This window comes from Macrotis lagotis, chromosome 5 (genome assembly GCF_037893015.1).
Source record: "Macrotis lagotis isolate mMagLag1 chromosome 5, bilby.v1.9.chrom.fasta, whole genome shotgun sequence".
In the NCBI taxonomy this organism is placed as follows: Eukaryota; Metazoa; Chordata; class Mammalia; order Peramelemorphia; family Peramelidae; genus Macrotis; species Macrotis lagotis.
In genome coordinates, this window is record NC_133662.1 from 40,771,009 (window position 1) to 40,796,437 (window position 25,429).

General features: G+C 35.0%; 1 protein-coding gene across 1 annotated transcript in view; it reads right to left on the reverse strand.

The window, feature by feature from the left end:
• COL21A1 (collagen type XXI alpha 1 chain) overlaps positions 1 to 25,429 on the reverse strand; it is a 322,637-nt gene that overhangs the window by 86,861 nt on the left and 210,347 nt on the right. Inside the window, exons 11-16 of the mRNA XM_074237242.1 lie at positions 14,641 to 14,694; positions 14,476 to 14,529; positions 7,642 to 7,695; positions 6,492 to 6,546; positions 5,439 to 5,491; positions 5,270 to 5,323 (exon numbers count right to left, since the gene is read on the reverse strand). Of these exons, the coding sequence (XP_074093343.1) occupies positions 5,270 to 5,323; positions 5,439 to 5,491; positions 6,492 to 6,546; positions 7,642 to 7,695; positions 14,476 to 14,529; positions 14,641 to 14,694 (324 nt within the window). The remainder of the gene's footprint in view (positions 1 to 5,269; positions 5,324 to 5,438; positions 5,492 to 6,491; positions 6,547 to 7,641; positions 7,696 to 14,475; positions 14,530 to 14,640; positions 14,695 to 25,429) is intronic.

The following is a 25,429-nucleotide window of genomic DNA, read 5'->3' on the forward strand; positions in this document are numbered from 1 at the left end:
ACTTATTGTCTGATCTTGCTATCTCTTATACTTTATGTTTCTTCCTTAAGGATATGATTTCTCTCTCATCACAGTCAATTTGGATCATTGTATACCATGGAAATAATGTAAAGACTAGCAAATTGCCTTCTGTGTAGGGTAGGGGGAGGGAAGTAAGATTAAGGGAAAAATTGTAAAACTCAAAATAAAAACTTTATAATTCAAAAAAATGCTACAATTTCAAATGGCTTCTCTACAATAACTTGTCAGTTTTATACTATGAATTTTCATTGCTAACTTAATTACTGATAAGCATATACAGAAGGCAATGGTTCTGATTGTCCTCAGAACTAATGAAGTGACATTCAAAAAAGATATGTTAATCAATAAAATTCATTAATATTGATATAACATATTTTGGCTTTAATCTTGATATTGCTTCCTTGATTATCAAATGAATTGGGTAGGGTACTAATTTGTATTGTTTAGCTTATCCCAAGTACTTCTACTTAAAACTAAATCTATAGTGAAAAAATAAGACTATTAACATGCATTCATTCACTCTGTTGCAGATTTCAAGTATATAGAACATTGTTGGGAGTATACATGATTTAATTCTATGTATCCCAGTTCAAACTTTCTTAGACTACACATGCCTATCTTTTGATGGTTTCTTTAATTCATTCCTAGAAAGATTTAGATTCCTGGGGAAATTCTTGAGCTGAGCAGATCAATAAAAAGATAATGGAGAATAAAGATAAATATAATTCATGTCTTCTCCCTACCTCAGCTCTTTTATGCAACCACAGAAAATACATTAGATTGCAAATTCTGAAAAAAAATTCAAGAGAAAATCGCAGGAAGTTATTTTGGTAGCCAGGCCTGTCTGGGAGACAGAGAGATGCTTAGAGAAGCTGGGGATACAGTCTGCCCAGAAGCACCCCGGGCAGAAGTTGTGTACCAGGAAAGTAAGAAGTCCCATATCTAGCTCAGATAGGTGCTAACTGCGAGTTCTTCCCTTCATAGCTTGGGTCATAGATACAGGAATGACTGAGAATGGGTCCTCAGTAGCTTTCTAGAGCATGGCTACTCTTATTTAACTTCTTATAAAAAAAACTAAAAATCTGTTTTTTGAAACTCTTGCTTCATCTCTTCCAGAAATTCTGGTTGAACTTGAGCCAAATTGTGTTGTCCTTTGAGTATTTGCTTGTAGTTGTTCTATAATCAATTTCTTCTTCTAGGTTTGTGTCTAGGCCCTAAGCTATATACTGAGCAAAAACCAAATCAAGATTAAAGTCAAAATATAATATTTTATCAATAGAAGTGAATTTTATTATAATTAACACATCTGATATAGTCATTTTACTAGTTCTGAGGACAATCAGAATCATTCCCTTCTGTATATGCTCATCAGCAATTATGTAAGCAACTGTGTTACTCCAATCCCAGGAACATAGCAGGGTCTCATTTCCAACCTCCAGTCCATGACAAAGCCTAGAGAGACATACCCAGGGTGGAAACCTTGGACCAAAGTGGAGAAGGGGTTCCCCTGAGTTCACTCACACAGCTTTTCAGGTAGTTGATAGAGACCACCACCAGCAACAGTCTGCTAAATCTCTAAACAAGCTTCACAGGTGTTATGCTCAGTTTGAAAACTAAGTCTGCTAAGGACTTAAGAATTGAAATGAAGAGACCAAGGATCAAATTTTGCCTTGGAATAGAACATCACTCACTACTCCTGGAAAACAGAAGCAGAATCATCCCAGATGTTTCCTCCAAAAATGAGCAGAGGCTGAAGTTAGGAAGAAGACTGAAAGACTGAGCCCCCAAACCTCCCCCAAACCAGAATTCAATCATCAAAAGCTATTCTGTCAGCAGGAATAGTCAAGACACAAACCTAGAAGAAGAAATTGCTTCTAGAACAACTACAAGAAAATACTCAAAGGACAACACAACTTGGCTCAAGTTCAACCAGAATTTCTGGAAGAGATGAAGCAAGAGTTTCAAAAAGAGATTTTTAGTTTTTTTAATGCTTAATAAGAGTGATATCAGAAAAAAAGAAAAGAAATGAGGAATTTGTAAGAAATCGTTGATAAGGGATTTAACAACTTAGGACAAGAATTCCAAAATGTACCCAAGCAACAAAGTACTGGAAAATTAAAATGAACCAAACAAAAGTAAAAGACTCCATGAAAGAATAAATATTAAGGGGCAGCTAGGTGGCACAGTGGATAAAGCACCAGCCCTGGAGTCAGGAGCACCTGGGTTCAAATCCGGTCTCAGACACTTAATAATTACCTAGCTGTGTGGCCTTGGGCAAGCCACTTAACCCCATTGCCTTGCAAAAACTAAAAAAAAAAAAGAGAATAAATATTAAAATAAAGTCAAAACCCTGAAAACAAAAAAAGAAAATTAAAGGTGAGAGTCCTGGAAAAAAGAATCAGAGGACTATCTGAATGTTGGATCCCAAAAAAGAACCTGGACATTCTATTTCAAGAATTCTTTTTTTTTTCTTTTGGTTTTTACAAGGTAATGGGGTTAAGTGACTTGCCCAAGGTCACAGAGCTAGGTAATTATTAACTGTCTGAGTTCAGATTTCAACTCAGGTCCTCCTGACCCCAGGGGCAGTGCACTATCCACTGTGCCACCTAGTTGACCCTGTTTCAAGAATTCTTAAAACACCCCTGATTTCTTAGAGTCAAGGACGCAAGTAGGAATAGAAATACTGTATCAATCACCTCCAAAACCCCAAAATAAAAACTCCCAGGAATACCATAGTCTAAATTCAGTTTCTAAATCAAAGAAGAAACACTACCAGCAGTCAGAAAGAATTCCAGTCTCAAGAAGTCACTGTAGAATCACACAGGATTTTGCAGCCAAACCAATAAAGGAACAGAGAGCTTGGAATATGATATTCCAGAAATCAAAGGATAAGGGTTTATGGCCAAGAATAGATTACCCAGCAAAACTAAGTATAATACTACTTGGGAGGAGGTGGAGGGAGGAGAGAGAAATGTACTTTTAATGAAGTAGAGAACTTCCTAGAATAATTAATGAAAAGACCAGAACTTCATTTAAATTTTGATGGTCAAGAGAATCAGAAAAAGGCAAATGTAAGAAAACAACCATAAAGGACTAAACAAGGATAGCCCACTGAATTTGTAATTTGGGAACATCATACATTCAAACCTTATCATCTCCAGGGATCATAGATGTAATCTAAGTAAACCAATTAACTTAATTAGAGAAGGCCTGGAAGTGGTTCTGCTATGTCTTGAAAATTTTAAATGAACACTGCAAAGGGAAGGGGACTAGAATAAAATATGGAATAGGGGAATGGAAGATGGTTAGAGGAAATGATCCCACATAATTGGGGTACACACACAGATGACTATAAGCACAAGAAATAGAGAGTGAGACCGATTCTTTTACTTCATTCACATATAAATCAGAGTATAGAAATGTATTTCAATCAATGCAGAAACAGGAAAGAAAAGGGAGAAGGAGGAATTAGAGGTAGCATAGATGGAGGGATCAGTCCCAAGCAAAATAAGCTAAAAATTTTCCATAAATGTGATGGAATACTATTATTAAAAAGGAGGAAGAGGATGATTTCAGAGAAGCCTGGGAAGAATTGGATGAACTGAGGCAGAGGGAGCAAACAGAACCAATGAAGAACTCTGATTTCCCCAGTGATCCACTATAATTTCAGAGGACTATGAGGAAATCCTGCTGCCCATTTCCTTTCTGGGAGATGGGAAAGAGTTCAGGTGAAGCTTTCTTTCCTTTTTGGATGAAAGGGGGCTATGTCCAGTGCAAGAACTGCTTGACTGTCATTTGTAAGAGGGTTTTGTTCTTTTTTTTGCTCAATTGGGGTTAAAGTGGGGAAGAAGAAAAGGATTTTTACCAATGGGAAAAAATGAGCTAAACAAATGTTTTGAAAGAAAAGTGGCAATTATCCAGACTCACCCTGGCTTCACCACAAATATGTCTGGACAAACTTCACTTATTTTCCCTCTTGATAAGGTTTCTAAACTGAGTTTTCTCAAAGCAGAGCTTCCATTTGAGGAAGCATCCACACTATACAGCCTTTCTTTAGACCTGGCACAATCCCTGACTTCTCTATATCAATCCCCGTCCCCCTTTTTAGCTCCATGTTCTGGATTCTCTTCCCCATGAAACTGAGATCCTGAGGGGATGAGATCCAGAAGAAGGCGGAAATTAGGTCAAATCAGAGGTAAGTGAAAATAAATATATGATTCCCCCCCCCCCATTCAAGTTCATGGATCCCTCTCCCATTTGACACAGAACCAGTATACTTGGTCCATACAGATACCAGATTTTAGATACAATATTTCTTATCCTCTGGTTTTTCCATATGCTCTGGATCTCAGTTTCATGGAGAACAGTTACTCTCCTCATAGAGCCTGCATTCTTTAGGCATAGATTGGTCAGGGGCAGGGTAGGGAGGAGAGGTTTGTGAAAGAGATGAAAGAACATTGTGAATATAAATAAGTAAATGCATTTGAGAGGAGAGAGACAACTAGTGGAGGCGGGCAGTGGGAATTGGTAATCAGCATCAAGAGCTGGTTGTCAAGCTGATTCATGAGGAAATGAAGGATTCTAGAGGCAAAAGGGTGGAAGCAACACATATCACAAAAGGAGACACATCCTGTGCAAATATATGAAGATGAGAGCAGAAATATAAGTTTAGGAAAGAGAAAGTAGAACAATTTATCTAAAATGTTGGTAGGATTAAAGTAAATAATTATTAAAATATAATATCTATGATATGATATGATATAATATATTATAATATAATATAATATAAATGTAATTTTATAATTAATATTTCACTTGATCTTTACAAACAAACCTGGAAGGAAGATGCTGTTATTATCGCCATTTTACAGATGAGGAAACTGAGGTAAACACAGTTTAAGTGACTTGCTAAGGTCATACAGGTAGTTAAATATCTGAGACCAGATTTAAACTCGGAACTTTCTTACTCTAGGTCCAACATTCTATCTACAATGCCACATAGCTCCAATAATGTGAAATAAATCTGGAGAGGTAGATTTGAACTGTTTTGTGAAAGGCTTTAAATGCCTGAGTATTTTATATTTATTTTTAAAGCTAGATACAGGACACAGCATGTGCAATTCCAGTTTATTCTTCCTGTAGTATTATTCAGTTCTTAGAATGTCTTCCTTGGAATCAAGCTTATGTTCTAATTTATAAGTCATTTCTTATCCTATATAAACAAGAATCATTAAATTTTTATCAGTACCTTGAATCCTGGGCTGCCCATTAAGCCATCTTTTCCATCTCTCCCTGGCTCCCCCTGAAAAAAAATATATGTGCAAATACAGAGAGATATAAATATAGATATACATGTTATATACATGTATATATTGATAAAATATTTAAGAAATAAAGGAAATTTGTAACAAACTCACAGAACGTCCAGGAAGACCAGGAAAACCAGTATTTCCTTTTTCACCTTTTGCACCCTAATTATGAAAAAGATTCATTAAAATTTAATTATGGTTATATTTTTGGAAAATTCAAAATTAACTATAGCAAGCTGGAGAAGTAATTGGAGAATTCAAGGAAATCCTGCTTGCTTTTGCCTTCCAGAATAATTTGTATAACATGACTTCTCAGTATAATATAAATTTCATTGAAGGCAAGAGCTGTTCTGATTTCATCTTTGCATACCCAGAATCCCAGTCTCTGTGTACTGAATAGTGCAAGGAAAACAATTGACACTAAAAGTAAAACAGGAAAAACCATGAAATATAAGCTAAATGGTGCTATTTATGGGGACATTAAAAACATTTACTGGAATAATTAAAGGGATATATATATATATACATATATATATGTATATATATATATATATAAAATAAAAGTTAAGTAGGAAAGGTATTGCAGATAGATCTCCTCTAATGTGAACAGGAAGTGTTAAGACATATATTTAGCCTATAGGATTAAAAGTGAAGTCTATTTTTTGAAAAAACAAATAATATAGGGAATGATATTGAATAAGAGAAGTAATAACATTTTGTATTCTTAACTCCTTCAGTGCAGGAACATATTATGTTGAAAAATACATGTTTTCTGCAAGGTTTAATTGTTATTTCATTGTTTTAGGTTCATTTTAGGATAGTTAGGAAGAAACTAAAATAAATTACAACTATAATTGATCCTTTATGAAATTCCTATTTTGGCCCAAATTTGGCACAACATATTCAGCAGGACAAAAAGAAAACGTTTTTTTTTCAGCATGGAAAAAGTTAAACTCACATCTAAAGATGAGGAAGGAATGAGTATACCAGGGAAGCGGTTTGAGAGAATTAATAGTTTTGTATAAGGTCACTTGGTAATTTCCTATGATAGCTCAGACCTGAAATCAAATTTTCCTACTTCCATTAATCCATGATCCTTTTCACTAAACTGTAATGAATAGAAAGCAAAATTTGCATACTTTTGTTCATGATTTATACTTTCCTTTTTCCCATAAAATCCAGGTGATCCCTTTTCTCCTTTGGGTCCCATTTCACCCTAAAAGGATAAAAGAAATTTTTAGTTTTGATGCTTTTTTAAAAATCTCAAATGTAATATAATTAAATTGTCATTACAATTATAAGTTTTAATCTATTTTGTATTTGAATTATGATATCTGGCTTCAATGTCATCCAAATTTCAGTTTAATTAAAAGTTAAACATCTGCTTTTATGTCACTATCTTTCTAAACTAAGATATGAAATAAGAAATACAGAATGGTTCTTAAGAAATACCAAATTAGAACAAATCTCCAAAGATTAGCAATGATAAAAATGACAATGATTACTGGGTAAATGTCATGAATTATGTATACTGTTAATTATTAAGGATAGGTTGGTTAGCCTGATTTTCCCAGTAAGCTTTCTTCAGCCCACTATAGTATAGTTACTACTGTTGCCTGACCCTATAGCTTCTCATTCACATCCAATATGCTTTTCCACTACCTAGTCAGTTGAAGTTCTTTCACCTAAATCAAACTGAGTTCCCCTAACAACTACTAAAGGGAGAATGTCTTGATTTAGTTTCCTTAAAAATAATTATTCACATCACTATCTTCCATTATTATTGTGACCAATTTAGACCCGATTATTTAGAACTTAGAGGAAGAATAGGGAGATGAAGTTAAAATAAAAAAATAAGTATTGCTGAGAAATAATGAAGGCTTTATGGCAAAATAAAGTAGAAAGAAGCAACTAACTAATATTTTAGAAAGGAACTGCTAAAAATAAGAACAATGGCTCTGGACTTCAGAATTTTTTGGTATTTCAGTCACAAGTACATGGTCAATTTATTTCAAAGTCAAGATTAAGAAGAATTTTCATGAAACTCATCCATTAACCTTCAAATGCTAAAGAATTTTAAGTTGCAGGTAAAAATGATATGGATAGTTTTCATATAGTTGATATGAAAAGATTTTGCAGGTTTCAAAATAGCAAAAATATTCAACTCAATTACTTTTTGCTATCTTTGGACTGCAAAAAAAGTAGCATTTATCTCAGTGCAGTTAATATTTTTTTAAATTAATATGTAGTTTAAATAGTATTTCAAATGTCAACAGGAACATATATTGGAATTTCAAGAACAAAATTCAACCTTTGATCCTGGCATCCCATGCTGACCAGGAAAACCAGGAAGTCCACGATCACCCTGGGGGGGGAAAAACTAAAATTAATTAAAATGTTCTCTTCCCTCTGACTTTTAGTAACCCACTGTCCTCATTATTTTTATTTCCTTCTTCCCTGGTCCCTTCTCTACCACCTCATTAAAACCTTTTCTTTTCTTACAAAAGGCTCTGATATCAGATATTTATAACTTACAGTGTCAATGTGTTACCTCTTCTAAAGAGAGTAGTCATTTAAGTGTCATTTCAAATTGTGAAAAGAACCTCCTCTTCAAACACATTTGAGAACTAATAAACAGGTTGGAGAAACATTTATGAGCCTCCTGGTGCAAAGAACAGATATGACTGACTGTGGCTAATGCAAAATGTATATAATGGGTTTCCTCTTCTGCTTTGAAGAATTACTTTGGGTGCTCAAAGTAAAGCTGGAAAAGAAATGATAGACTGGGACAACCTGAGGATGGGGGGAGTGGGAGAGAAAGGATAAAAAAAGGAAGGGGAGAACCTAGAATATAAAGGTAAAAAATAAGATGTCTTATGGCACTTTGAATACATATTGTACAAAAGTTAAGACTCCAAGGACCTACAACATAGCCCCATGAAAAACATAGCTTATATCTTTTGTTTTAGTTTTTGCAAGGCAATTGGGTTAAGTGGCTTGCCCAAAGCCACACAGCTAGGTAAGGATTTGAGGCTGGATTTAAACTCAGGTACTCCTGACTCCAGGGCCGGTGCTCTATCCACTGTACCTCCTAGCCACCCCATAGTTTGTAATCTTGATAGAAATATCCCACAATGTGTGGACTAGACTGCGTGAAATGTTTCAGGCCTGAGAAGCTTTAAAAAGAGAAAATGCTTTGCAACTTGGTGGGAGCAATAGCAACTGCTGTGATGATGGGGGAGTGGGCGGGGAGAATGGGACAGAGAAGGGATAGCTGCAGAGGCCACAATGACATAATGATAAAGGTGCTGATCAGGTCCCACCAGTCTTTGTCTGCAAGAACCAGACTTGATAACAGTGATTAAAATGATGGAACACTCTTCTCATACCATATTTTTTTCAGAAAGCAATTTAAACTTAATGTTTCAGGATTACCCTTTAAGCTGCCTTCCTCCAGTTTCATTAATATTGTAAGACTCCTTCTTCTAGATAAAAGATGAGGACAAACCAATTGATTTCAATTGTTTTCTAACAGTAAGTTAGATAACAGTAATGTCTTAATTAATATTCTGACCTGTATGAACTCTGAAAACTCAGTTGCAGGGCTTAAATAGGCAGAGATCTCAACATTCCAGCTTAGGGGATAAAACATACTGGCAGGTAAACTGAGTTGATGCGTTTATTTCTATTAATTGTTTCAAAACTGTCTCCAAAAACAGAACCTTGACATTTGTAGCTCTTCTTCCTGTCTCTCTTTAAGCTATATTCTATTTCATTTTTTTCCTGCTATAATTGTAGGCATGAAGTCACTTGGAGTTAAAATTCTCTCCAACTCCCTGGCAAAGAAGGTCTGGGGAACTGAAGAAAGGAGTAGATGGTGGTTCTGATGCGAGAACCTTCTTTTAGCCATACTAAGAAGGAAGAGACAGGAGTGGTTTGTGAGGATTTGAAGTCTTCCCCCTTTGAGAAAAGAAGGGAAGAAAGGGAATGAATAATGAATAAGGTCATAATGAAACTCAGAATACTGAAGAGGACCCTAACTCCTCCAACTTCTGCTGTTCACTTTCTCATCCTCATTTACCTCACTACTACCTGCCCCCACTCCTTCATGTCCCATTTCATATCTATTTGCCCCTTCCATTATGGTCTCTGGAGATTAGGCTCTATAATTAAGAAACTTTCCCTAACTTTAGAACTATTGCTGTTCCTATTATTTCCATCTTCTGGTACTTCCTAAGACCTAGACCCTATTGGATGAAACTATACCACAGATCTTTCCAGGATTAGTTGCATTTTCTTTCATAATACCCCATTCAACTGATCTTGGTAGAGGAGTCAGTGCCCTCCTTGACCTTCATTGACTCTACCACTAATATGTAGCAACTCCTCTTCCTTTAAAGTTCACATTATCCAAATTTAACACCTGATCCTTATCCTAATACCTGAAATCCAATGACCCTTAGAACACTTTTCTACTTTTTTCAGCATGTTCACTATCTAGATTACAGAATCACTCTCCACTTCACCTACTAGCCTCATATTAGGGAACCTTAACATGTATGTTGATGTCACTTCAAGTATCCTTACCTCCCAGTCCCTAAATTTGCTCAACTCCCATGACCTCACCTTTATTCCAACACAGTTATGCTCAAAATGTAAACAAATATTTAATTAAGCCATTATTCTCAAGAGTTCATTTTTCTTAATCAAAAATGTGAATATTCCTTTATCTAATTACTGTTTCCCTATGATTCTAACTCTCCCTACACCTTATTCTTCTCAAACCTATTCCTTGTCTTCATGACGTTCTGAAATCTCTCCACCCCAAAACATTTTACCAAGCCCATCATCCTGTTCTCATTATAATTTTCTCTCTTACAAATCTCACTTAATGAAAGAATGAAAAGCAAATGAATAAAAAAATGTGCTATATACTAGGTAGTTGCTAAGCATTAGAATTATAAACTCAAAAATAGAAACAGTTTCAACTCTCAAGGAGTTTGCATTCCCACTGGAGGAGTCAATATAAGTGACCAAAGAGGTATATTATGGTCAGGAATATCAGAGGAATTATGAGTAGAACTATAGGGCAATTGGTTTACATATATATTTTACTGAAGTATTTGATTACAATTCCCAGAGCTGGTGGGAATAGAGGGTGATATATTGTAGCATCATGCCTTGAAGAATTTTGGGTTATTTGTAGAGAACATTCACAAATCAGAAACCAAGGTTCAGGCCAGTAATGTTGAGCTAAAGGTGGAAGCTAGAGTGGAGTATCAGGGTCATGGATCTAATCCAGGCTGGTAAGGATGAATATGTACTAATCCAACTCTTCACTCTCTTCATTCCAAACCTTTCTTCCAGTCATGCCAAATCTCATCCTTAGATTTCTCCCTTCATCTAGTTCCTCTGCTCCTACTTCTGTGCTTCTAAAAGAATCTGGGGAAGAACTGAAACTGCATGGATTCATTCCAAAAATATTTTATCTAATCTCAATTGACCCTCACAATAGCAAGGGAAACTTTTTATTCTTCCCTCATTGATTATCTATCTCAGTGATTCACAGAGTGTGATCAGTGGATCTGTGAGGTTCCAAGACTCTTTCAGGCTATCTTTGGAGTTAAAACTCATAATGAGATTTTAATTTCTTATATGGTAAATATTGATATATAGCCTATATAAATAAAAGTCTTTTGAAAGATCATCAATCATTTTTGAGTATAGTAGGGTCCTAAGACCAATAAGTATAATATAAATTGCTTTTTCCTAGTTCATACAACCTTGGTTCTTGGTTCATCATCCAATAACCATCCAATTCAATCCTCCCATACACCCTCTCTCCTAAGCAGCAACACTTGCCTCATACTTAATCTCATACTTATTAGGAAAAATAAAGGCTTTCTATAGGGAATTCCTTTTTTGCTACTTCTCATCTAACAATCCCTGAAGTTTTTACACCATTTTCCCATTTATTTCACTCTCTGATGACAAGGTGAGCCTTTTTCTCACTAAGGTCAACTCCTCCACATTTACATTTGATTTCATTTCTTCATATCTTCTCCAGCAGAATGCCCCCAATTATTCTCTGTCTTTGTCTAATCTTTCATCTCTCCCTCTAAATTGCTTTCTTCTTTGTTACCTAAAAATTCATCCAAGTCTCCCCCAAGTCTCAAAATCTCTCAGTAGATCCTAACATCCTTGTTAACTTTCATCTTATAATTCCTCCCTTTCTTAGGTAAACTCCTTATAAAATTCAATGCAGTTGGTGTCTCTATTTCAAGTCCTCTGCTTTTTCCCTCCCCTTCATGCAATCTAGCTACTGACCTCTTTGACTCTATTGAAATTGATCTTTTCAAAATTAAGAATGATTTCTTAACCACCCATCCTAATAGCTTCTTCTCAAACATAATAACTCTTGAACACTCTATTAAATATTATATGTTGACCAGTCTCTCTTTCTTCTAGATACTCTTTCTTTTCTGGGTTTTTATGACAGTTCTCATTCCTGGTTTTTCTATCTAGACTATCCTCAGCTCCTTTTACTAATTAATCATCCAATAACCATAGACATACATACCTCAAAGCTTAGTCTTGGTCTTCTATTTCTCTTGACACACTCTCTGATTCTAAACAGCATCTTCCTTACATCAATATATGCAGGTTTATTATATCTAATAATAAGCTCAAATCCTATGTCATCAATATTTCAAATTACAAAACCTAGAGGCAGTTCAAATTCAATATTCTCCTCTCTTCAAAACTATACTCATTCAAATTTCATCAAAGTTTATTATCTTTCTAGGATGCCCAGATTCACAACCTTTGCATCATCCCTGATTCTTTTCATTCTCCTTTACTTCACATATATAATTAGTTTACACATTTTGTCATTTCTATTTTTGAATTTGCCCCTTCCTCTCCAGTCATATTGCCATCATTCTAGTCATCTCCTCTCTCCTGCACTATTGTAATCATCTCCTATTAGTTTCCCTAACTTAAGTTTCTCCCCATTTCAATATATTGTCTACAAAGGTATCAAAGAGATTTTCCTAAAGTACACTTCATAAATGTATGCTGAATTAATGATTTTTTGATTATATACATGATATTACATGGTGAATGACATTTAGTTCAATAAATTTCAATACCTGATAGCTGGGAAAGATAAGTCAAAATTTATTGTTGTAATATAGCTATATTTCTATAAAGTCACACATTGGTATTTAAAATGTTAAATTAAAAATATTTTTGAAGGAGATATCCAAACTAACATAAAAATATACACAGCTCACATTTGAACTACAAGGATTTGTTGTTGTTGTTGCTATTGTTTACAGTCTCCAACTCTGAACTATCTTCTAAGATACAGATTCATTTATCTAACTGCTAATAAATACATCTCCACCTCAGTATTCAATGGGTACTTCAAATTCAACCTATCCAAATCAACTTTAGTATTTTTCCTCTTAAACTTTGCATCTTCTTCTTCTTACTTCATTAAATCACTTGGTGGCAGCATATGAAACATTGTGTTAATTTTTGGTTTTTTCCATTAAACTAATCTTATATATCCAAGCCAGTTACCAAACATGTCCCTATAATAATTGAAATCCCTACTCACCTTTATATTCTGACTAGATGGTTGCAATGGGCTTCTTGACCTTTTAAAATCCTTCCTTAATATGGCTGTCACACAGCCCTTCTTCATAAAACTCATTCTTCCCCTCTAAAATCTTCAGTAATTTCTTATAGCTTATTGATAAAATTGAAATAACTATGGCTAACATTCAACTCTCAACAATCTGACACCATACTCCTAACCTTTCTAGTTTTATCTCATATTGCTTCCTTCCAAGCACTATATGTTCTATTCAAACTGGTCTATTTTCTGCATTCCCTATAACTTCTGTGCAGATGTTCACATTTCCCTCAAAGTTTTTCATCTTCTTTTCCCACAACCCCAATTGCCTGCTAAACCCCATATCAGTCCTTTAAAATACAGTCTACCTCTTCTATGAAATAGTAGAAAGACCACTGCATATCTTGACAGATGATGCTGGATTAAATTAAATTTTGCTTATGATGAGTATATATATATATATATATATATATATATATTTGTAAAATTAAAGAAAATCTTTGTGTCTTAGTTTCCTCCCATGTAAAGTAAGGGAATTGGACCAGTCAGATTCTTTTGGGTCCTTTCCTTCTCTACCCTAAGAGAGCCTGAATCTTTCCTTTTATTCCCTGGTAGTCCCCTAGGAACAACTTATGTCATTTCTTTGCATTTCTCTACATAGTAGTCTATTTTATAATTTATCTCCACAATATAACATTATTAAATAAAACCATTTAAGAACAAAAGTAATTGATCTCATTTGAAAGAAGTAAAAGGAAATTTTAATTTTAGGTACAGCAACTGAGAAGATTGTACTAAAGCAATGCAATTTGACCCTATGTTTCCTGGAATCTAAAACAAGGAGGAATACTCTTTGATAGTCATAATTTTCATTTTTAATATAATAAAAAAGGAACTTTATGTAAATTAAAGCCACATCTTATTTTAGCAAATTAAAAGTAGTTACCTTATGACAAAACCTGACTTGTGACTGAATTCTCAATTGTCTAATATTATAATTTTTAATATTCATGTGTAAGTTTCTTCTTAAGATGAAATGTAGACTATTAGATCCTTGCATGAATTATTTCCTTTTTCTTTTTGTATCCCCAGTATCTAGTAACATGTCAGGCACAAAAAAATGATTTATATATATTGAATTGAATTGAAATTTTACTACAAATTTCATACTTATTTCACAAATATTGTACAATACTACTGTATATATATATAGCATATATAAGTATAGTATATTATAAGTACAGTCTATTATATAGTATATATATATATATATATATATATATATATATATGATCAAAACTCATTTCCCAATAGATAGGTAGTTAAACAATATGAGCAAACAAGTACACCAAAAAAATATAAACAATAACATGTAAATAAAAGAATTCTCTAAATCATCAATCAGAAAAGAAATAAAGATTAAAACAACCCAGAGGTACCACTTTACACTGTAAAAATTTGCAAAAATGACAAAAGATGACAACAATCAAGCATGTTATTTACCTTATTACCACTTCTTCCTGGTTCTCCTTTGTAACCTGGTATTCCACGAGCTCCCTAAATTAATTAGAAAATTAAATCTGGTTATTTTCTTTAGGTTCCTTAAAATAAGATTTTTTAATAATTTAAAAAATAAGATTTATTTTTAAATAAAGTCTGATCACATACTTGAATTCCTGGTGTTCCTGGAATACCAGGACTTCCTGAAATTCCTTGAAATCCCTATTTTTAATAAAAAGAAAAACAATTGTTAATTCATTATATTACCAAATGCATTCTTCCATCTCAGAATTTCTTATCTCTATTCATATATTTCCATATCTAGCACTGCAACCCTGCTACATAACTCATTTCTTTATACTTTTCATCTACTGGAACTCATGAGACTAGAGAATTAAGGCATTAAATACTCCCTCCTCCCTGAAATTTCATGGAATATATTTTTTTCTCTGAAAATTTAAAATTCAAGGTTTTAAAGTTTTGCAATATTTTGGTTAAATAAGCAAATAGAAATGTTGAAATTTAAATTTAAAACATTAAATTTTAAATTTTAAAATAAAAAAAGTGTGATTACAATAATTTTTAGAAAGAATGGTTAAAAAGGGTGGATCCAAGATGATGATATAAAGACAAGAATTACTGCAAACTCATTCCCCCAAAACTCCAAAAGTCATCAAATTAAAACTCTAGCCAAAATTTAGAGGGTAAAACCCACAGAAAGACTGAGTGATGCAATTTCCCAGTCCAAAACAACTTTGAAGTTCTGCAGGAAAGGTCTGTTTTACCGGGACCTGGGGTTGGAAAAAAGCCACTATGAGCACAGCCACACCCATAGATGCAGCCGCAGCTGTAGCACAGCCAGGCTGAGTACTTAGATCCCTGGGGGTGCCTGGGTCTGTGACAGACAGGGTGGTTTACAGACTTCCTGACTCCAGGATCACCAAGAACAGCTTGAAAGGTCAGTGAGAGAACACTGCCACTCCAGAGGGAGTGCAGGGCGAGCTCTGGCCTCAGAGCAGCCCTGAGGTGAGAACTTGCAGTGAGGAATTGAGGAAGCCAGTCTGCACTTCCAGAGCACAGTCCACAGATGGTAAGGGGGTTGGGGGGGACTGCAGATGTCCCTCTCCTTTCCCTGGGGCAGAACTCAGCTGTTTACCCACATCTAAATCCAGGTTGTAGTTTGGGCCTCCATACCATAGCTGAGCAGGGACTCTCTTCACAGCTCCAGGGCAGAGGGGAGCACCTGTGGTCATCCACATATCAAAGCACACACAAGAAAGCAATCAGAGCCTCTCATAAGACCTTGGAGGAATTAAAGTCTCAATAAGGTGTCCCAAAAACCCCCCAGAGTCTTGGAAGTATGGATAATCAGTCATAGGCTGAGGAAATAAGCAAACAAAAGAAAAAGAAGAATCTGACCATAGGAAATTACTTTGGTCCCATGAAAGATTCAGAAGATGACAAAATTGAAGCTTTTGTATCCCAAACCTCCAAGAGAAATAGAAAATGGGCTCAGGCTATGGGAGCTCAAAAAAGACTTTGAAAAGCAATTAAGGTAGGTAGAGGAAAAATTGGGAGGAGAAATGAGAGCAATGCAGATAAATCAGCAGTTTGGTGAAAGAAATACAAAAAAAAATACTGAAGAAAATAATATGCTAAAAACCATTTTAGGCCAAATGGAAAAAGAAACACAAAAGGCAAATGAGGAGAAGAATGCCTTAAAAAGCAGAACTGGCCAGTTGGAGAACGAGATAAAAAGCTCTCTGAAGAAAATAACTCCTTCAAATGCAGAATGGAACTAAAGGAAGTTAATTACTTTGCAAGAAATTAGGAAGAAATAAAACTATTCCAACCCCCTTCCCAAATTAGAAGAAATTGTGAAATACTTCATTAGGAAAAACAATCAACCTCAAAAACAGATCTAGAAGAGATAATTTTAAAATTATTGGGCTACTTGAAGGTCACAACCAGGAAAATAGCCTAGACTTCATTTTTCAAGAAATAATACAGCAAAATTGCCCTGAGATCCTAGAAGCAGAGGATAAAATAGAAATTGAAAGAATTCACTGATCACCTCCTGAAAGAGATCCCAAAAGAAACACTTCCAAAATTCCAAAACTCTCAAGTCAAAGAAAAAATATTAAAAGCTGTCAGAAACAAACAATTCAACTACCATGGCTCTGTAGTCAAGATTACACAGGATCTGACAGCATCTACATTAAGGGTCCATAGGCCTTGGAACAGGATATTCCAGAAGGCAAAAAATTTTGGTTTACAACCAAGAATCAACTATCCAACCAAACTGAACATTATCTTTCAGTGGGGAAAGATGGACTTTAAATGAGTCAGGGGACTTTCAAACTTTACTATTGAAACAATCAGAGCTGAACAGAAAGGTTGATCTCCAAGTACAGGACTCAGGTGAACCATAGAGGGGGTAGACAAGAAGGACTAAATATGAGGAACTTAATAATATTGAGCTGTTTGTATTTCTGCATGGGAAGGAAATGCTCATATGAACTTTCTCATTTATAAGAGCAGTTAGAAGGAGCATATATAGACAAGGTACGGGAAGGAGCTGAATATAATGGTATAATATGGTAAAAAGATGGAGTCAATGGGTGATAAAGGAAAGTACTGGGATGAAGAGAAAGGAGAGGAAGAAGGGCTAAGATATTTCACATAAGAGTTAAGGAAAAATTTTTTCAATGGAGTGGAAGAGAAGAAGGCGAGAGGAATGAGTGAGCCTTCATTCTCATCAGAAATGGCTCAGAGAGGAAATAACATACACACTTAATAGGGTATAGAAATCTATCTTACCCTAAATAAAAATGAGAGGAAAGGTATAGGAAAAGGGGAAATGGGGGGAAGGAAGGGGGAGTAGGTGACAGAAGAGAGGGAAGATCATAAAGAGGGTACTCAGGTACAGCACACTTTTGAACAGGGACAGGGTGAAAGGAGAGAGAGAATAGAATAAATGAGAGTGGGAAGGAATAGAGGTGGAGGGAAATACAGCTAGTAATAGCAGCTGTTGGAAAAATATTGAAGCAAATTCGTTGGTGAACTTAGGATAAAGAATGTAACTCTCCCAACAAAGAGTCATTGGAATCTGAACACAGACCGAAGTACATTTTTTTTCTTTCTCACTATTCCTGAGCTTTCTCATCTTCTGGGGTGGGGGGGCGGGGGTTTATGTTTTTTCTCATAACAAGATTACTGTAATATAAAATAAACTGAAAAGAAAATCTATCCTTAAAAAAACAACTTAATAAAAAAAAGAAAGAATGGTAAATACCCTTTGAAATTATTTATTCTTACAGATAAAAGTATCTAAAAATAACTATCATAGTAACATTTTTAAAGTAAAATACCCCACAAAAAGATTTAGAATATATTATGCTTTACATCAGCTTAATAATGAACATCAAATTTCATGCCCAGAATAAATTGATCATTTTTATTCTTCAGAGTGTGCCTATAAAATAGTTTGGATTGTTTATAATGAGATATAATCCATTAGATTGCTAATATTGAATAACTATATAGATTTATACAGTAAAGCAGACTGAAAAGTTTCCTGCTAATGTACATAGTTCAGCTTCTAGACACATTTATCAGACCTAGTTTCTTTTTTTAATTGATACTTTACTTTTCCAAATACATGTTATGTAAGTTCTTCAACATTCATCTAAATACATATGTATAATTTTAATTCATGAAATTTCCTTCCACCCTCACTTCCCACCCCCACCTCCCCTCAGCAATTAATATTGTACATACATATTTGCGTTAAACATGTTTACAGATTAGTCATTTTTGGTATAAGGAATTAGGATTAAGGGAAAGAAGTACATAAGAGAAATTTTTCTAAAGGTGAAAGTAGTGTTCATCAGATTCTGAAGAGTTCATTTTTTTGTTTTGTTTCATTTTATTTTGTTTTTCTTCTTCTAGATGGAGATAGCATTGTCCATAGCCAATCAAATAGGGTTGTCCTAGCTCTCTGCACTGCTGAGAGAAACAGCTCACAGTGATCCTCTCACAATGTGGTTGATGTGTGCATTGTTCTCTTGGTTCTGCTCCCTTCACTCAACATCAGATCCTGTAAATTATTCCATGCTTCTCTAGAGTCCAACAATTTATGGTTTCTTAAGGAACAATAGAATTCCAAAATATCCATATACCATAATTTGTTCTGTCATCCCCCACTTGATGGGCATCCCCTCAATTTCCATTTCTTTGCCACTGAAAAAGAGCTGCTAGGAATATTTTGGCACATGTAGGGCTTTTCCTATTTATTTTTTATGATTTCTTCTGGATATAGACCTAGAATTGGAATTGCTGGGTCAAAAGATATGATCAGTTTTATTGCTCTTTGGGTATAGTCCCATATTGCTCTCCAGAGTGGTTGGATCAGTTCAAAACTCCAGCAGCAATGTATACTGCCCCAGTCCTCCCATTTTCCCTTTTTGTCATTTTTAGCCAATACCTCATAGCTGTTTTAATTTGCATTTCTCTAATCAATAATGATTTGGAGCACTTTTTCATAAGATAATATGTAACTTTAATTTCTTTTTTGAAAACTGTTTATTCATTCAGGTTGAGTTTTCTAATCAGGCTTAATTCCTCCATTTCAATCTGGTTGAGCAAAATTTCCTATTTTCAATGTTGATCCAAAACTTCTCATGGAGGTCCACTTCTTCATCCTAATCTGGTACCTTCTTCTCCTCTTCTCTGTTTAGTGGAAAACTGGCTCTGAAATCAAGGTCCTTGTTTAAATCGCAACTTTGATGATTACTAATTGTAAGTCATAATCTTCCTAGGACTCAGTTTCCTCATCTGTGAAATGAGTGAATTGGACCAAATGTACTCTGAGTTTCCTTTTAGCTCTAGACCTATGATACCTTTTCTGGTGCTTATTACCTGTATCACCTTGAACAAATCACTTAATATCCTTGGGCCTTAGCTTCATCACCTATAAAATGAGTGAGCTAGACCAAATGACTTCTGAAATTCCTCCTAGCTCTAGATTTGTGATATGATATGATACAATCCTTATTGATACAATATGATATGATACAATTTTACAATTTTACATATGATATAATTCTTATTATCTCTGTAACCTTGGACAAATCATTTAATCTCCTTGAACCTCAGTTTCCTCAACTGTAAAATTAATAGACTGTTCCAAATCACCTCTGAGGTCCCTCTCAGCTCTAGACCTATGATTGTTGATATGACACTATTTCTGGAGCTTATTACCTGTGTAGTCTTAGATAAATCATTTAATTTCCTTGGGCCTCAGTTTCCTCTCTTGTAAAATGAGTGAGCTAGACCAAATGAGCTCTGTATCCCTTCCAGCTCTAGATTATGATCCCTAGATATGATACAATTAGCATTCTTATTATCTATGTAAATGTGAAAAAATTATTTAATCTCCATGGGCCTCAGTTTCCTCACCTGCAAATTGAGGAAGCTGCACCAAATTACCTATGAGGTCCCCTCTCTCTAGATCTTGTGATTGATACTTGATATGGTACTATTTCTGGTGCTTATTCCTGGATAACCTTGAAGAAATCATTTAATCTCCTTGGGCCTCAGTTTCCTCACCTGAAAAATGAGGAAGCTGTACTAAATAACCTCTGAAGTGCCTCCCAGCTCTAAACCTATGATACTTGACATAATACCATTTCTGGTGCTTATTCCTGGGTAACCTTGAGGAAATCCTTTAATTTTCTTGGGCCTCAGTTTCCTCACTTGTAAAATGATTGAACTGGGCCAAATGACCTCTGAGGTTCCTCCTGGTTCTATATATTTCATCCTATGATGATAATATTTTTGATACTTATTACCTGGGTAATTATGAGCAAATCATTTAATCTCATTTGGTTTCAGTTTCCTCATTTGCAAAATGGGAGAATTGTATTAGTTGGCCCCAGAGGGACCATTGTATTTATAAATCAATGATTCTATTTACTGTAAATTTTAAGTAGCTTTGCTAGTGCTGACCTCATTCCCTTTCAATATATTTTCTAGCTTTAGCTTCAGAGATCTCCCAATTACCTAGTTCTTTTATTATACCTCTCAGCATTCTCTCTAGGCTTTTTTATTGACCTTTCTCTGTATCCAGAAAGCTTGATTGTTAGGTGAGGGCAAGTCTTAGGCACCTCCTCCCCACCTCCTTTACTCCCTACCTAAGTATTTCATCAATTAGCATTCCAGTTTTTACCTTCACATTGACTACTCCAAAACCCACAGCACCAAAATGCAGCTTATGACTAACATTGTCTCATACAGATCCACACAAATTCACAGAAAAATAGCATCAACACAGGATCTTAAGGCCTTCTGATTCCAAAGCCACAAGTCATTCCTTTTTCAATGATTTCTAGCTTCATCTCTGCTTCCCAGAGCCCAAAAAACCTAGGCTAATTTCTAAAAATCTCACAGACTTACTCTGTGAGAGTCAGACTGCCAAACCTCCTTGCCTGCAGATTCTCCTTCATATAATCCATCTTTTATACAGAGGCAGCTAGGTGGTGCAGTGGGTAAACTGCACCACCTAACTGCTTCTGGAGTCAGGAAGATCTGAGTTCAAATCCTGCCTCAGATACTTATTAATTGTGCCACCCTGGATAAGTCTCTTAACCCCTGACTGTCTCAGCTTTCTCATATATAAAATGAGAATAATAATAAAACCTCATTTCCAGGGTTGATATAAGGATAAAATGAAATATTGGTAAAATATATTGCAAATCTGTATTATTATGATAAAGCAATAGAAATTATCTTTAAGAGAGTAGTTCTAATCATATTATTTTGAAAAAGCTTTAAAATGATTCCCATTTAATAATGGCATGAAATAAAAATCTAATAGTGAATTTTAAGGCCCTCTGCTTGTTGATAGAGGCAACAAGGTGGTACTGTGAATAAAAAGCCAGACTTGGAGTCAGACTCCCATCATCCAAAGCTCAAATCTAGCATCATATACTTACTAGCTATGTGGCTCTTGGCAAGTCACTTAACCTTGTTTGCCTCAGTTGCTTCATCTGTAAAATTAACTAGAGAAGGAAATAGTAAACCACCTCAGTATCTTTGCCAATAAAGCCCCAAATGGAGTCACAAAGTCACACAAAACTGCAATTACTGAACAACAATAAATTGTGGACACATTTATTTTCCTAAAATGTTTTGAATTACAATGTTGAAAAGCACTTCAGAGGCTATTTAGTTTAAGTCGTATCTTATTTTAAAAAATCTCATATAAATAGATTTAACAAGTGATAATTAACATTTTCCAAAAGTCTTCTTTTAAGGACAAAACTACCATCTTTTAGAAAGTCAGTTAAATTATTTTACTATTCTAATTTTGAGGAAGGTTTTCTAAATATTGTGCTTCCTTTTTTCAATTTTCACCACTTACTCCTAGTTCTGCCCTCTAGAACCAATGAGATTGCTTTATAGATCAGGCCATCAAATTCTTGAAGAAAAATAGGATATTCTTATGAAGTATTCTCTTCCCCATGCAAACATTCTCACTTCCCTTAATTGATTTTCATATGCCATAAGCTCAATATTATGTATTAATTTATAGAATTATGAAATGAGAGCAGGTATACACATTTTGGGGGTACTTAGTGGGAAAGACCATGATGGCAATAAGAAGTAAGTCTTCAATGATACTTTAGTAAGGCACAGAGGTTACAGGGCAAATAGAGGGGGGAAAAGAGGAAGATATAGAGGAAAAGGAGATTGGGAAATTTATGGGTTGGTTAGGAAGGCAAGCAGCAACAGGAAAGAGAATAATGAGAGGGAATAGTAACTCAAGTAACCATGAATGACATGTGGGAGCACTCAGTAACATGATTCCAGATGGAAATGCAGAGGAACTGTGGCTGGGGGTTTCATTTTTTTAAATTTAATTTTATTTTTTTTAGGGGTTTTTTTGGTAAGGCAAATGGGGTTAAGTGGCTTGCCCAAGGCCACACAGCTAGGGAACTGTTAAGTGTCTGAGGTTGGATCTGAACTCAGGTACTCCTGACTCCAGGGCAGGTGCTCTATCCACTGCACCAACTAGTTGCCCTGGGGGTTTCATTTTTATCAAGTTTTGAAGGGAGCCCGACTAATATCTATCTATGCCATTTTGGGATTAGTTCATTAAAGAATACAAATAATCTCATAATTGTCAGTCAGGCTTTCAAGTTAACATGCCCACATATCATCTCAAAATTAACAGCACTCTGATGTTTTGTTGTTCTTACTGAAGATGTCTGGAATTCATTTGAGATTTCCATATCATAGGACCAAAATATTCTGACAACAAAGCGTAGTTGGCTTCTCTTGATTTTGATTTAGCATATATTCTCAGAATGTGAATTTTAGAAATTAAGCTCCTTGGATCTTTGGAATGTTCTTTATGTGACTTCTTTTAAGTTACCCATTGCAGTCTTATTTCCTGCTAATGTTACTGTATACTGAAACTTCTAAATTTACTTACTGTACTGAGTAGAAGAGGTGTAGGTGATCAGTGGGGCCAGAACAAGATAGAGTTTTAACATATGCATCATCCTCATTTTTCTACTTCATTTCTGTGCATTTAGTCAAACAAGTCTACTTCCTGTCAGGTTTTGAGCAATACATTAGGAGTCAGATAGTAGCTCTTTTAGAACCATAGAGTTGATTCACAAGTAGTTCAGGTGTTCAAAAAGTAATCATCTGCTGTGTACAATTTGCTAACTGCTATACTTCTTATTCTGAAATTGTCACCTGATCAGTGCTTTCTTGATTAATATGAATTTCAGTCATCCTGACTTGATCTCATTCTCCCATTATTTCTGCCTTGGACTTTCTCCTATTTCCCTTGCTGACTTTATCTAGTACATACTCAGGGTGGGACTGGCTAACTAGCCCGGGAGTAGCAAGATGGTAGACAGCTAGGTGAAACAGTGGATAGAGTCCTGATTCTGGAATGAGGACAATTTAGCTTCCTGAGTTCAAATCTGAGCTCAGACACTTTTAAGTTGTATGACCCTGAGCATGCCATTAAACTCTGTCAGCCTCAGTTCCTCATCTCTAAAATGAACTGGAGAAGGAAATGGCAAACCACTCTAGTATCTTTCTCAAGAAAACTCAAAAATGGGAACATGAAGAACCAGATAATACTAAAACAATGGAACAACTGTTGCAATTATTTTAAAAACTTATATAAAGTAATGTGTAGCTACAATATCACAATAAACAATATTTTTTAAACCTATCCAGAGTTAAACTTTTGAAAAACATCACACCACTGACAGCACAATTGAATACAAATGTGTTAGTCATATTTTTCAGTCTTGTCAAAATTTTGGTGACTGAGGATTTTCTTGGAAAAGATACTAGAGTGGTTTGCCATTTCCTTCTCCAGTTAATTTTACAGATGAGGAAAGTGAGGCAAACAGGATTAAGTGACTTGCCAAAGTTACCCAACTATTAAATGTCTGAGGCTGGATTTCAACTTAGGAAAATGTTTCTGACTCTAGATTCAAGACTCTGTCCATTGTGCCACTTAGATGCTCTAAATATATTCAAATGTACTGAAGCAATATTCAGGGAAAATGGATGGTAGAGCAGGATATTTCACCAAATGACTTTCTAATGTTTATCAAGTCACTCAACCCCACTGGTACTTAGCTTGTTCAATCTATAAAACTTGGAGGGCATATTAGCTCATAGGATCATAAATTGAGAGCTGGAAGAGATCTTAAAAGGCCTTCAAGCTCAACTCCTTCATTTTACATCTGAAGAAACTAAGCCTAAGAGAGGTTAAATGACTTATCTAGCTAAAGTCATATGGCTAGGAAGTTCTGGAAGCAGAATTCTGTCTCAGGTTTTTCTTTCTACAAGTTTAGTAATCTAAATTTCTTTCTAACATTAACATGTTATATAGTTTGTTAAATGTAAAATAAATAAATAACAAATCAGTTATTAAGCATATTTAGCTGCCCAGAACTGGTCCAAGAACTGGGGATAAAGAGATAAAATAAAGATAGTCCCTGTTCACAAGAGACTCACTATAATAGGCAGAGGAGGCAATTAATAAAAGAGGGAAAACAGCTGTCAGATGTCCTACATTGTTCTACGTAAAAACTATATAATAATGATGTGGCAAATATAGAAAAGTATAGATGACTTGGAAAGTCCAATTAAATACTTTTAATATCAGCTACTGTGGTTATAGTGTAGTAGCTGACACCCTACTTGTAAATTAAGTCTTAATGAGTTGAGAGAACACAGTTGAACTCTCCTATAAAGTTTATCAGAAAGAGTATTCCCTTTGTATCCTTCAAAAGTTTTGCTGTTGTTACTGATCCTTGATTTTGGAAGATGATCAAGGATATCATGAGGGTGAAGTCTTGTTTGGTTTGTGATTGGATTTAAGAGAGGCAGAGTTGCACAGATATCAGCCTTACTCTCTCCTCTAAAGTAATGGAAGTCCAATGGCAAGATAAACATTAAGATGATTGATGATGGCCCAGGATGAAATGGATGACCCAGCCCTTTCTACCTTAGAGTCTTTCAAAGGCTTGTTTATCCAAAACAACTATCTTTCAATGACCAAGGCCTGAGTAAGAATTGAGACAAAAATGGTCTAATTAACCATCACAAAAATATTAATATGTGAGGGAAAGCACCTCAAAGTTTCTGGCTACTTGTAAAAAGGAAAATTATGTATTTGAGCTATGGGGTACATCAAGGCAACAACTGAATAGTCAGTGTCTGACCCTGGATATCTTGTTTATGTTTGAATGTTTTCTCCTGGTTGCGAAAGTTCTTCTGGGTTACTGAGCTATAACTTTGAGCAGCCTAATTTCTTGAGCAAATTGAATGTGGAAAACAAATGATTTTGATGATTTTCTATTATATAGTTGAGAAAAGTTGTATTTATTATAATGCTACAATATCTTCTAAGTCATTC